The sequence below is a fragment of the Taudactylus pleione genome, unplaced genomic scaffold, assembly GCF_031769625.1.
Source record: "Taudactylus pleione unplaced genomic scaffold, aTauple2 ptg000959l, whole genome shotgun sequence".
NCBI classification, from domain to species: Eukaryota; Metazoa; Chordata; class Amphibia; order Anura; family Myobatrachidae; genus Taudactylus; species Taudactylus pleione.
Genome location: NW_028285360.1, coordinates 6,559,951 through 6,573,922, shown reverse-complemented (window position 1 = coordinate 6,573,922; position 13,972 = coordinate 6,559,951). Strand labels below are relative to the sequence as shown.

General features: G+C 46.2%; 1 protein-coding gene across 1 annotated transcript in view; it reads right to left on the bottom strand.

Annotated features, from left to right (window-relative positions):
- Positions 1–13,972, bottom strand: part of LOC148473207 (putative transmembrane protein 244) — a 50,143-nt gene that overhangs the window by 9,217 nt on the left and 26,954 nt on the right. Inside the window, exon 2 of the mRNA XM_088459988.1 lies at positions 10,017–10,090. Within this exon, the coding sequence (XP_088316114.1) occupies positions 10,017–10,090 (74 nt within the window). The remainder of the gene's footprint in view (positions 1–10,016; positions 10,091–13,972) is intronic.

Here is a 13,972-nt window from a genome sequence, read left to right as displayed (position 1 = left end):
AAAGGATACATCTAGAGCAGTGGTTCTCAAGCTTGGTCCTCAGGACGTTTTCCAGGTCACCTAGCAGGTGCACAGGTGTAATCATTACTCACTGACAAAGATCCACAGGTGGAGCTAATTATTTCACTTGTGATTCTGTGATGACACTTGGAAAACATGCACTGTTTGTGGTCCTGAGGACAGGGTTTAGAACATATGATAGAGAGCGGCATTTCCCAAACTCATTCCTCAGAGACAGGGGCGTATCTACCCATTGGCCAGGATGGCACTCGCCCGGGGCGGCGGCCAAAGGGGGGGGCGCCGCCCAGTGGTGTCACCTGCAGCCACAGGGTAGATATGCCCCTGCAATTGCCCGCCTGCACCGGTCGGGGGGAGGCTCGTCAGGGGCACTGAGGGTGCTAGGCCAGGCCCATGATGCTGCGGCTGCCTCCAAGGGGGACAGAGCGGAGACGGAGGTGTTCACAGGCATGGGAGCCTGTGTGGGTATGCTGCAGGAGCCGGAGATCGGTTGCCCAGGGAGGGAGTGTTGGGAGGAGGGCAGCGGCATAGCTCTCACCCGGGACTCTGACAGCTTGAGCCCTGTTGTGTGCCAGGGGCTGGAGCTCCTCCATTGCGGGGCTGCATCCTCCTCTTCCTCGTCCTCTGTGGAGGAGCTGAGCGCAGAGCATCTGATCAATAAAGTTCTTTTTACACAAGGCGCGCGTGACGTCATGACGTCACGCGCGCCGCATTGATGTTCTCACTGAGGAGCCTCCCGCAGCCACACCACAGCAGGAAGGTACGGTAAGTATCTGTGTGGGCTGCGGGGGCTGAATGTGGGGGGAGGAGTAGAAGGGGAATACCTGGGGGCACAAAAAAGAGATGGCTGGCGAGATAGAAGGGGGAAAGGCTCTGGAGAATGAAGGGGGATGCCTGGGGACACAAAAAAGATGGCTGGGGAGAGAGAAGGGGTAAAGGCTGTGGATAATGAAGGGGGATGCCTGGGGACACAGAAGGGGTTGGCAGGGGACAGAGAAAAGAGAATGCTGGGGACACTGAAGGGGGATGGCTGGGGAGACAGAATATAATTATTCAGAAAATATGGAGGGAGGGGGGCGCTATTACATTATTTTGCCAGGGGCGCACAGACCCCTAGATACACCCCTGCTCAGAGAGCACTACAGTGCATATTTTCCAGGTCTCCTTACAGAATCACAAGTGAAACATTTTAAAATGTGTCAGCCAGTAATGAATACACCTGCACCAACTAGGCAAAATGGAAACCATGCATTGTTAATGAGTTTGGGAAACACTGATCTAAAGGTTCAGTATACCGAGATAGTGATGCTAGTTTATGTCTATCACACCATTACAACATTTGTACACAAGGGGGTGCTACTCCCTAAACAATATGGCATAGATCAGTAACTAGAGAAAAAGAAGATATAGGTAATAGGGGAGTGCACTGGTATCTCTGAACAAAAAGACTAAAACATCACTTTTATTTTTATATATTTTAACATAATACACTAAAACAGAGGTTCCCAAACGTGGTCCTCCAGGCACCCCAACAGTTCAGGTTTTAGAGATATCCATGGTTGAGCACAGGTGGTTAAATCAAATTGAATGAGGCACTAATTAAGTCACCTGTGGTCAAGCATGGATATCCTTAAAACCTGGCTGTTAAGGTGCCTGGAGGACGGAGTTTGGGAACCTCTGCACTATTGTATAAATGGCTAAATATTGGTTAAAAATATGGAATAGTGAGTGAAAAGAGTAAAAGCAATTAGAAAACTTCTGTGTAGTTCTCTTCCTGCTATTGTCAGTTGTGCATATGCCTTTGTAATAGTATACATGATAATAAGATGATTATTGTTAATTTGTATCACAAACAATATTGCACCCTAAAGATATAACCACAAAAATATAAATTGTATTTGAAACAACAAGATATCAGACAGGGCCGGACTGGCCATCGGGCACATGCCAGAAGGGCCAATGGCCTAAGGACCGGCTCGAGGAGGGGGAAAGGAAGAGTCCCCCGCCCTCCACTCCACTGCTTCGGAATCACTGTAATATCACGGAGACGGAAGGGGTGGAGGCATGGATGGGCCGGCGGCTGCTGTGCTGGGCCGGGGAGAGACGGGGGCGTGCTGCGAGGCCAGCCCCCATGACCCTTGGTACACCCCCTTGATTTTACCACACCCCCCTTCACACGCGAGTGTAGGGTGGACTGCCAGGGCTGAAATACAGCCCCAGTCCGTTCCTGATATTAGATTATATGAATACGGTGATTGGGCTTGCGTATGTTTAGCATACCATTATGAGTAGACACAAGGGGTAAATATTTAGAACTACATTGTGTATATGTTCATATACTAGTTCGTATTACTTAGAAGAAGTTACAATATTGTAACCTATTTTGTGTCATTCATATATAACTCAAACAATGGAGCTTATTCTGAGATGGATGCAGATGTGGCTGCATCTTTTGCCGCAGACGCATTCTGCGTCTTTATGCTAATGCCATGAATGATTCTAAACATCCTGAGTTATGAGAACTCCACTTGCAGTGGCGCTATTGCACCTCGGTGCCTCTTTAGATCAGTGTCGTTCGGTGAGATTAATGGCTGGGGAGGCACACATGGAGATGGGTCTGAGGCTGGGAGCCTGTCTTGCCTGCTCACTGTAACTCTCCCCTCCCTACACTAAGCTTCAGTATCCATTGATTCTCCTAGCTGCATCACTGTGTCTTCTCTTGCTGCTGCTGACAGCTCCGATCTCTAAACACAGCAGTGCACTTCCTGGTCACATGACACATTCAAAGTGTCCATCAGTGCTCAGGGCACAACCCCCCCCTATACTCAGAGGCATGCCTCTATTAGTTCTCTTCTGTGCAGCTTACTGCCTGTGGTGTGGCCCCGCCAACAGCTCTGCAAGCAGTGTCTGACTATACAGAAGCAAGGCTGAGCTGTTGCTGCCTCATCTCTTGTCTCCCTGCAGTCCAAGAGAGCTCCACAAAGCTAGTGAGTATTAAGTATAAAAATGATTATAATAAACAAAGAAGATGTTTATGTTATAAATATATTCTTTGTATTATTTTAATAATTTTTATATCAAATCTCAGGATTATGACTCTGCCTCCCCTGACTGCAAGTCCCTGCTTTAGACACACCATTTGAACATGGCATTTTGAGTCTGCGCTACTGCGTCTTTAGGCACAGCCGCTGTCAGCGACATGCCTGCGTCTGACTAGCCAAATGTTCTGCATCTCCCTATGGTACCCATCGGGATGCAAGTGCAGTGCGACACGAACGCATGTGCAGACTTACAACACTGGCCAACTGTGTGCAGTATCAACACTGCGTCCACCTCTGTATCTTTTATAATAAAGATTGTAAACATCATTGATTTTGGCCATGTTTGAGTATTAGCATTTATCTGAGTGGTTGTTTAGTTATGCATAGTATCATGATGATACATATATATTTTTGTGAAGGAAGAAACATATGGCCTGATTATGAGTTGCACGCAATGCTAATGTTGTTGAAGTTGAGCAAATATTGGTAGGTGGCTACACAGACCTGGAGATGGTCCATCTTATAGGCGTGTTACGGGACACACCGTAACACCTGAAGTGTTTGTGTACTCAGATGCTCAATCTTTGAAGGCCATACATAGATGGAAAATCTGCACCTACCATAGGGCTGGTGTGACCCATGGTGGCGCCTGAAGACCCATCAGACGGTATAACAGCGTGTACAGATGCTGAAAGTGGGTATCTCAGTCCTTGCACGTTCATGATGTACACCAGGGCATTTGCATAAAGTTGCAGACGAGCGACCGCCAATAGCGTCTGCATCCATCTCTGAGCCAGGCCCATAATGTGCAGTTTAGTGAAAAACCAAATATATATCCTATTTATGCTGCTATGGGTGAAAATAATACTATAGAGAGGCGCATCCCCCAGGTGGGTGTTCTTCAATATTTGAATGTCATAATCACATGTTGTGTGGTCCTTGTAGACCACACAACATGTCCCTTTCGGGAACCCACCGCTAATGAGAGGTCACTAGTGAGCTCTTTCCATAGAAATGATTGGTCAGAGAATGGGAACTGCTGCAAACTGATCTATCAGTGCTTTCCCATTCATTCCTATGGAGAGTGTCCGCAAGTGAAACCGGGAACCCAAAAAGGGAAAAATTGCTTTTATTTTTTTGCAAAGTGTCTTGGATGTTACATGCTGGGGTGAGGCTGGCTGGCATAGGTAGGCCAAGAGGTATTCCACAGAGAGGAAAATACAGGCAAAGGTGGAGCTATATGGAAGCCTGTGTAGTCTGGGATGAGCAAGCCTCTGGACTGATTATACCATTTCTGGACTGTTTGGAGGAATCTTGGGTGGGTGTTAACCCAACATATGAGAGATCTTGCTTGGTAAAATTTGCTAAAGCATCATCCACAAATATGGCCATGCTGTGCTAGGAAAACGTTCATTTCAACAAGCCCTAATCAGCCCATCCCAAGAACATATCAGTGCATTTGCTATGATCAGTGCCTCCAAACCAGCAGGAAGACGTGGCCTTCCAGCCCCCACACAGCCATAAATTATAGTAAAGCGACCATTAACTTCCTGTACATCACCCTAACCCATACTTGCCAACTCTCCATGATTATCAGGGAGACCCCTGAAATAGTAGCAATCTCCCCGAAGAGTCTAGCAATCTCCCTGATTGCACCTTACACCCATTATGAAGCTGTTATAGATATAAAGAAGAAAAAAAAGATATATACATTCAAATGGGATCATTAGTATAATTTCCCTGCATTGGTTATAAGGCACAGAGGGGGAGATGTATGAAGCGTCAAAGCAGTATCAGCGCATGTTATGTGCGCTGATACCGCTTCTCCCCGATGTATGATCGGGGGGGGGGGGGGTTGGCGATAAATGACAGGGGCACCCGTCATTATCGGTGCTGCCTGGGCAATGTATGAACGGTCAGTTCGTCTGACCATTCCGCTCACTGCAGCTGTCGCTATCGACAGCTACAGCCTGGCGATGCCCTATCCCCACAGCAGGGACAGCGCTGTCCCTGCTGCAGGGGCTGCCGACTCCAGGGCTGCACGCGGGATGTCGCGATACTTGTGAGATCCCGAGCATTCTCAGTGGAGCCGGCCAGGACAGAGATACAGTGCATCAGCCCCAGGCTGATGCGCTGTGTACTCAGGCAGGGATCGCCAGAGGGGGGAGTTGACACTTGCAGTTCTTACATCTCATCGTTAGTGCCTCCTGCTTTGCCTCGGCAAAGAGGCGAAGCAGGAAGCGATATAGCAGCACTAAACAACGTGCCGCTATAATACATCATATTCGTGCAATCACTCAGTAATCGGCCGCAAATCAGGCACTTAAATGTCAAAAACGACCAGCGATGCGTATGCTCGCTGGTCATTTCCGACATCTATCATCGCCCGTACATGCTGGACAACCTGACGATCACGTCAGGTTCAGCATGTACGGGGATGATGGATGTGCCTAAACTGAACATTCAGTGTAGGCACATCACAGACGGAGAAACGACAGCACGATTACAATGTCCTAATCGTGCTCTCGTTTCTCCGTCTATTAGTGGATATGCCCTTTACACTGGGATACCCATCTATTATCCTGTGATTGTCATCCTAGACTTAAATGAACATTTAACTACATATAACCAATGTTTGGGATAATTTTGATCATGCTAATCTAACTGAAGTTGCAATTCTATCTGGGCAAAAGCTTCATGCATAAAGAATTATATCCAGGTTTTCCAGTTCCTACTGTTATTTACGGCATTTTCTTCTGCTCATTGACTTCCCTTTTGACTTGCCCAAGCTCCATTAGACTGTCAATGCCAACCACCTAAGTGGCCTGCTGCAGTGTACCATACAGGAGGAGGAGAGCTGACAGGCACCCAATCCAGCTAGGAAATTTTAACTAAACAGTCCCAACTGAAGCCGCACTACTGGAACCAGACTGAAGTTAAAAGGAGACCTCTTTCCACCAGGGCTTTCCCTTTTTCGAGAAAGCACCAATTAGGAGTCTCAACTCCTGTTGGGCATTACTTTTTGTCCCTGTCAAGAGCAGGAGGATATCATACTCAGGCAGAGATATAGTAAGCCATGGAGAGAGATAAAAAACCATCCAATCAGCTCCTAACTGTCATTTTTCAAACACAGACTGTAAAGTGACAGTTAGATGCTGATTGGTTTGTACTTTATTTATCTCTACTATCTCTCTCCAAGGCTTAGTACATCTACTCCTCAGTCCCTGTCTTAGACATTAATAAAACACTTCCAAGTGGCCAAAAAAAAATTTGGTCATTGGGTCCTGTTTAATATAAACCTCAAAATAAATCTATCTGAATACATTGTTGTCCTAATTTCAGAGACTTTAGAGACATCATTATGTGTATCCTAGTTGTTAAATATGTGTCAGGATCCACCTAATGGCCCTTAAGACCGAAGTTAAGCCAACTAGGAGCTTGTCCCCGAACCCTCCTTTTTTCTTTCTCTCTTTACTCAACAAAGATTACTCATACCCAGCAGCGTAATTATAATATAACAGAATATATAGATAATTCTTACCAACCTCATAATGTGTCAGTGTGGATACCATTTTAACACACCATTAATGAACATTAGCATCTTATCATATAGGGGTCAGACCCAGATAATTAGCATTCTAATTAGATGCGAGCGCCAGAGAAATTCATCTTTGCATCGGCACGGAGACAGCTGATCCGAAAATCAGCTGTCTCCCCGAAGTGTATCACTGCTTCAAAAGGAGCAGTGATTCTTTTCACTGCTCCTTTCGGAGCAGTGATACTAGTGCACATCCGTGACCTACAGGTCACGCATGCGCACAAGAGCCCCGACGTCCGGCGGATGGAGCCAGACAGGGGAGGAGGGATCTGAAAGGATCTCTCTTCACAACCTAGACCTCCTTCCCATAGGGAAGGAGTGGGTTATGGTACACAAGTGGAGTAAACGCCATCTGAAGATGGCAAATGCTCCCGCACTCAAGCTCCAAAAATATTATATTTTCGGAGCTTGATGAATTCTGTCCCCATACTAGTGTATAGGGACAGAGGGCCATTCCGCCAGAGGAAGGTAAGCAGGAGATATCTGTGATATTTCCTGCTTTACCTTCTTAATGAATAGCCCGAAAACTTAGATTTTACAATTGCAGGTGAAAATATTCATTTTCACCAGCTTTTGTAAAAATTAAAGGGTCTATTTACTAAGCAGTGTTAGGAGACAGAGTGAAAAGTGATAAGGTGCCAGCCAATCAGCTCCCAGCTGTCATATTTGAAACACAGCCTGTGACATGGCAGTTAGTAGCTGATTGGCTGGCACCTTCTCTCATTTCACTTTGTCTCCTAACACTGCTTAGTAAATAGACCCCTAACTGTGATGATGAATAGGCCCCATTATGTAAAAGGTTTTAAGCAGTACTCAGAAATACACTTAACTTTAAGGAGGGGCGTAATTTTTCATTTTGCCCTGGGCACGAAATACCCTAGTTACGCCTCTTACTCTATATCAGGTCCTATGTGTTATGTCTACACTAGTTATATATTATATTACTACTAGCAGCCTGCCCTGGCTTCGCATGAGAGCACTTTTGAATAGTCTTTTTTAACCAAGGTCTTATAAGATTGCTTTGTAGACATTAGTCGTTTTTCCTCCTGATATGAACGCAAAAAGATTTAGTTTTGCCGTGACATGCAAAAAGCTCACGTAAAGTTGTCTTCTCAGGTCATCTCCAGCCACGTCAAGTGTTTGTCCCTGTGCGTTATTGGGCTGGTTTGAAATTAAAGAATCATTTTTCACATACATGAAATAGGAATGGTAAAAAAAGGGAAAAACTGACATTTTGAATCAGTAAACAGGGCATACATCAATTCATACTGACCTACTTTACTTATCTGCCCCCCGGGAGATGCCCGGGGAGCAGACACTGGTGACCGCTTACTACGTCATTAGGCCCCGCCCACCACTGCAAATTGTCGCGAATCTTGGGAGCAAGATGAGGGTCGGGGCTAAATTACACGTTTTTGCATCATTTAGCTCCACCCCTCCATATGGAGCCGTGAGTCACGGCAATTATGCCATAATTCCTGGGATTTATCTCCCCATACTGCCCACTTTACTAGGAAGTGTGCAGGATGCAGGAGATGTGGATACTCTGCCGGGGGTGCTGGGGGATCCCCAACAATTCGGGAGCCTCCCGACACTTCCGGAAGGGTAGGTTAGTATGCATTAATTTTTCTGGAGATTCCGGATAATACGTATCAATCTCTACATGATATAAAATAAAGTCCATTGTTGTGATATATCTTTAACGGTTTAGGCAGCGTAAGCCAAGAAATCGCTCAGACGTCTGTTTTTTCATGGACTTGCTTCACTAAAATTCTCACTGCTCGGCTCCCTTTTGTCATATATTAATGTTTCATACACCTAAACCTTCCTCGACAAATGCCTTATAGAAAGGTGAAAACTGCATCAAAATGTGTCCCGTGGTTCTCGAGATTAGCCAAAACAAACAGACAGATGCCTACCAGGGACTTTATTTTATACTATGTATAGATGTATGTGTATAGGTATGAGGAGGAAGGATGGACATGTGACACATGAGATGTGAAAATGAAATTTTAATAACAATGGGTAACGCTTTTTTGAATGCAGTCACAGGTAACCATCCTCAGATGGCACAGAATCAGACTGCTAGTAACCTGATTTTCTGATAATAAATAACTGTCCAGTATAATTATTTGACGTGACAACTTTGAGGCATAGTCCACCAGCTTCACAGCACAGAAATTTTATTGTACAAATAACTAGATATAGTACTAGTTATAGTAAACTTTGTGGTGTAGTCTCTTTCTCTATATTTCTAAAGTAATTATTTGTCTGATACCAGGCGGCATTACCCACAGTATATGAGAAAGTATAAAGGGGCCTAACCATTACACGACTTTGTGACCAATCCGACCAAACCAGTGGTTTTGGTCGCATTGTTCACAAAGTCGAGTAATGGATAGCCGGCAAGGACCAGCAATGCGCGTGCACGTTGGGTCCTTGCCAACCCCGACTATCTACTGAACATGCCCGTCAATCTGACGGCGCTCGTCAGGTTCGGCATGTTCAAGATAGGAGGTCGGGCTCCTGCACTGAATGACATTCAGTGAACGCCGTTCAGTGCGGGCACCGCAACTCGGCGTCGTTCAGTCTTTCAGGGCGCCTAGTGGATAGGCCCCTTAAGCCTGCACCCAACCGGGTCTTTCCTTCAGTACATATACTGCTACAGTGTGGCACTGTGGTGTACATTACTCAACTCTGGCAGCTGAGGGTGTTGTCACGGGTTCGGTATGATTTACCGCCAGCCGCATGGCCTAACCCTAATCCCCCCTCTAAGTGCCTAACCCTAACCCCCCCTTCCTCTAGCCTAGTCCTAGCCTCCCAGGGGGGTGCCTAACCCTAAGTCTCCCCTGGGAGCCCTAAACCTAACCCCCCCCACTGGCGCCCGCCTTATCTTCGATCGTAGGTAAAGTGGCAGGCATCAGGATTTCGATGCCTGTCATTTAACCCTTGCCGGGATTAGACATTCGGGAAGCCGGCGGTCGGGATTCCGTCTGACGGCTTCAAAACTGCTTCCCATTGTCACTGTGAGGCATCCTGCAGCAAATAAGGAATGATAAGGAAAACATGATCCTAATCAACATTGCTCCTTGTTTATAGCAGTTCATCGTCAGATTTTATTTTTAAAACTCCTTGCTGCCTTAGTTTCATTGCTATTACTGGTAGGCAGATCTGTCCTCTAGTTTGTTTTGCAGCTAAATAAATATGTACTTTTCTCTTTGTGAATATGGTATGTTAACAAAATGTTCACACTACATGCAACACTAACAGCTCCCCAGGTAAATTTACCAGACAAGCACAGTGTGATCTGCATTCCCAGAATAGGTGATACTGGATATTAACAACATTACAGTACCCACCAAGATATTCAGAGCTGTTTAGTGATGGTATAATTGCATGTCTAAATGGTATCATCCAATCAAAATCTTCTATCCTAAAAAGAAAGAAGGGTGTAACTATAACACAATGTAGGTACCTTGCAAAAGATAAGTTTACATTAAACTTACATGTATTGCATTACATATTTTGAATAAGTAACAATAAAAATGTACATATTAGAGTTAGAGTACAGGAGTAAATGTAAAAACATTTAAACATTTAATTAACTTGGAAAAAAACTAAACTGGTGATGATAGCAAGGGTAAATAGAAATTAAGGGATGTAGTTAGAGGATGCCGGCCGTCGGAATCCCGATGTTGGAAGCCCGACCAGGGACTATAGATAGGCGTTGAAATCTTGATGCCTATCTTTAGCCCCACGCTGAAATCCTGGCAGCCGGCAACCTGAACAAATGGTAAGCGGGGCTTCTTAGGTCTTAGCAGCGGGGTGGGAAGATTTGGGGGAGAGTTAGGTTTAGGCACCCCCCTCTCCGGGAAGGGTTAAGCTATGGGAAGGGGGGATTAGGTTAGGCACCCCATCCCCGGGATGGTTAGGTTTAGGGTGCAGGAGGGGGAGGTTAGGATTAGGCACCACCGGGGGCATGTTAGGGTTAGGCATCACTAGCATACTTACCACCCCTGTCAGGATCCTCAGGTATTGGGATGCCGCTGTTGGGATTTGAACCAGCGGCTATTGAGCAGCTGTTATTTCATACCCATTCCAAATATTAAGCATGTGATGTAATCTGAATGTTATGTAATGTGTTAAATATCAGGATAAAACTTCAGTGACAAAACATCAGTGACAAAGAATAGAGAGGTTCCAAGCAACCTAGATATATTTAAATAATTAAAATATACATTTTAATATATAGTATACAGTATTGTGTTATTTTACTGTGCATTTGTATGGTGGTTGTTTAGGAGATACAGATGCACAGCCAGGGCCTTAAATAGTTGGCAAATCAGCCAAAAATTGGCAATATCTTTGCAATATTCTCATCTTTGGCAGTAACATTTTTTATTTCTGTGAGCCTGGTTTCCAAATCTTAATTTTCACAGCTTCACCAGGGATTACATTACACACAACCCGGCATATTGGTTCCATGATCTCTGGGTTCCTCTCTCTCTCACTGGGTCAGTGTTTTTCTTCCTGGAGTCACCTTGAGCTTTGTCTTGGGACTGAATGCAAGTGGCACAGCACCCTGAAGGTCAGCGTGATGTGTAAGCACCCGTTTATACCCCCCTTACACATAGCTTCCAACATAAAATACGTTAAGGCCCGTGAAAGGGAACTGCTATTAGACAATGGTAATGAGAATAGCAATGACAACATGATTAGGACATACTTACCGACTTTTCAGGAATCCTTTTCCGGGTGCAGCCGGAGAGGAGCTGCTACTCTCAGCTTCGGGGGGTAGACTATAGCCGTCATTAGGCCCCACCCTCTTTAGATGAAAAGCCAGCGATTTGCGGGTCTGTGAGGAGGGGGTGGGGGCTAAATGATGCGATTCGCAACTCCCGGGAGAGTAGGCAAGTATGAATTAGGGGCTCTGGTGACAGACTGTGATGAGTAGAATACTTGTTTTTTTAGCTGAGATTAGCCTCTTGGTTAATAATAATAAAAATAATAATAATTTTAGTTATAAAGAGCCCTTTCTCCAATAGGCCTTTAACAGAATGAAACATATAATACAGTACAGAAACATAATACAGTACAGGAACAATAAAATACAGAAAAGCTTTTCATGAAATACAGAGACCACAGAGCTACTATAGTGGGTTTGGCAGCCATTTTGGGTCATCAGTTGCAGGATTAGTCATCCTAGCGATGCAGGGTCCAGGTAAGGCAGCCATTTTAGGCGCACTATGCAGGATTATACTGGGCAGAATAGGAAATGCCTGGAACTGATGACACATAATGGGAGAGATAAAATATTTGTCACACAGACTGGCTTCTGCCGGCCGGGCTTGTGCAGTAGCTGCTGCTGAGCATGCCCAATTGGTTTTTTTTTTTGTTTGTTTTTTTTAAACATACAAAGCGGCTCAAAGCGCTGCTTGTCAAAGGCACACAGTGCCTGGAAAAACCGGGATGGCTACCGCCCGATTCATGCCTGGCCGGTCAAAACCGGTAGGTGTGAAACTGGCCTTAAAGGATACCCCCTGCCTGAGTAATTCCATGGGTCGCTCATCTTACAGGTTACATTGGACAGGATGAGCATTCCATAGCAGTAACATGCAGTGGGAAGTTGTAGAATCAGTTATGTGGAAGTAAGGAGAGAATGGTAGTTGGCAGTATCAGCCCTGGGCAAGCAAAAATACGACAGCAAGACATTATAGTTTTTGATTAAAAATAAAACAATGTTGCAAATGGCAGACAAAACATGGCATAAAGTAACATGCTATACCATGTGCACAAAATACATTGGGGAGCATAGAGGTGAGTCCAGCAGTGCAAAAAGTCCAAACCATACGGTGGGAGCAGATATGGGGGACAAGTGGCAGTAAGGGGGATTAAACATATTAAAGTGAAGAAAAATAAAAGGCTTACTGCGGCCCGCAAGTATCCGCCCATCATGTCAACATGTATCCCGCCACAGTGCCTTGACAGCCAGCATGGCCAGTGCTGCTCTCGTCCCTGCGGAGTGAGGGTGGGGGGCATCTGGCCACAAATGGAGAGGGGGCCCACCAATGTCCAGGCAGGTGAAGTGACCCTGGAGCAAGAAAGCGGACAGGCCGGGGAGTGGGCGCCAAGATGGTGGCCCCTCAGCAGCTGGGCAGCATGCAAGTGGCAAGATAGCAACCGCTACCCAGTCACTGCACTCTTCCCTCTCAACTGGCAGCTGACCCAGAGGGGAGTCTGCACTTGAAGAAGTGGCCATTGGGGGAGATGTCCATCGCCCTGAACGCCAGCTCCTCTGTGTCCTCGAGCCACAGGGTGGCGAAGCGCGTGGTCAGGGTTCATCTTTTTCATACTTGCCTACCCTCCCAGAATGGCGCTCCTGGCCATCTGGAAAGGTACACAAGTCTCCCGGCCACAACGACCCCTCCCCTCACCCCCCTGCCGGCATCCCCATTCCTCCCGCAGCCTCCCACTTGTATTGTCCTGTACAAGTTGGCAGCTGCGGGAGGAAAGGAGATGCCGGTAGTCCGGGAGGAGTCCATTCGTGCTAAATGAAATCATCGTGGCCCTGCCTCCTCCTGCACAATGCCGGTAATCTCTGCATTGTGTTATGGGGCGGGACTGCGATGATGCAATCGCGCAGTCATGCCCTCGATCCACCCCCAAACGTGCATTAAGACCAGTAGCGGATTTACCACTAGGCAGCACAAGCGGCTATTTAGGGCCTGGCAGGTCCCAGGGGGCCCGCTGACAGGACTTTATAACGGAGGCTTGACTTATTATAAAGTTTTAGCCCCGGCAGGCAGACATTTCAGCACATTGATTGGACAGCTGCTGAGTGCCAGTCTTAACACAGCACTCCTCTCCCCTGCCCTGTTTTATGCTGCGCGTGACCAGTAATGTCACATGCAGAGAGAGGAGCCTAGAAGAAGAGAGTACAATAATAGAAAGTGAGTGTCATTGCCTGTGTGCCTGTTATAATTACTGTTGGGCCATGGTGGTGGTGGTGGTGGTGGTGGTGGTGGTGGCGAGGGGGGGGGTTTGATCTCTCCACCATCCACATGCTACAGTCCGAGGGGGAAGGGGGTTGTTTGATGTATCCAGCACCCACCTGCTATAGTTTGCAGGGGAGGGGGGCTGTTTGCTTCAAGCATATGAAGGCTGTGTCAGCTTGTGCTGTGTGAATGCATAATAAATGAATAAGTGTGTCAGTAAGTGGTATCTGTGTCAGTAAGTGTGTTTGTGTCAGTAAGTTGTGTGTGTGTCTGTAAGGGGTGTCTGTCAGTAAGTATTTATGATAATGTGCCAATAAGTT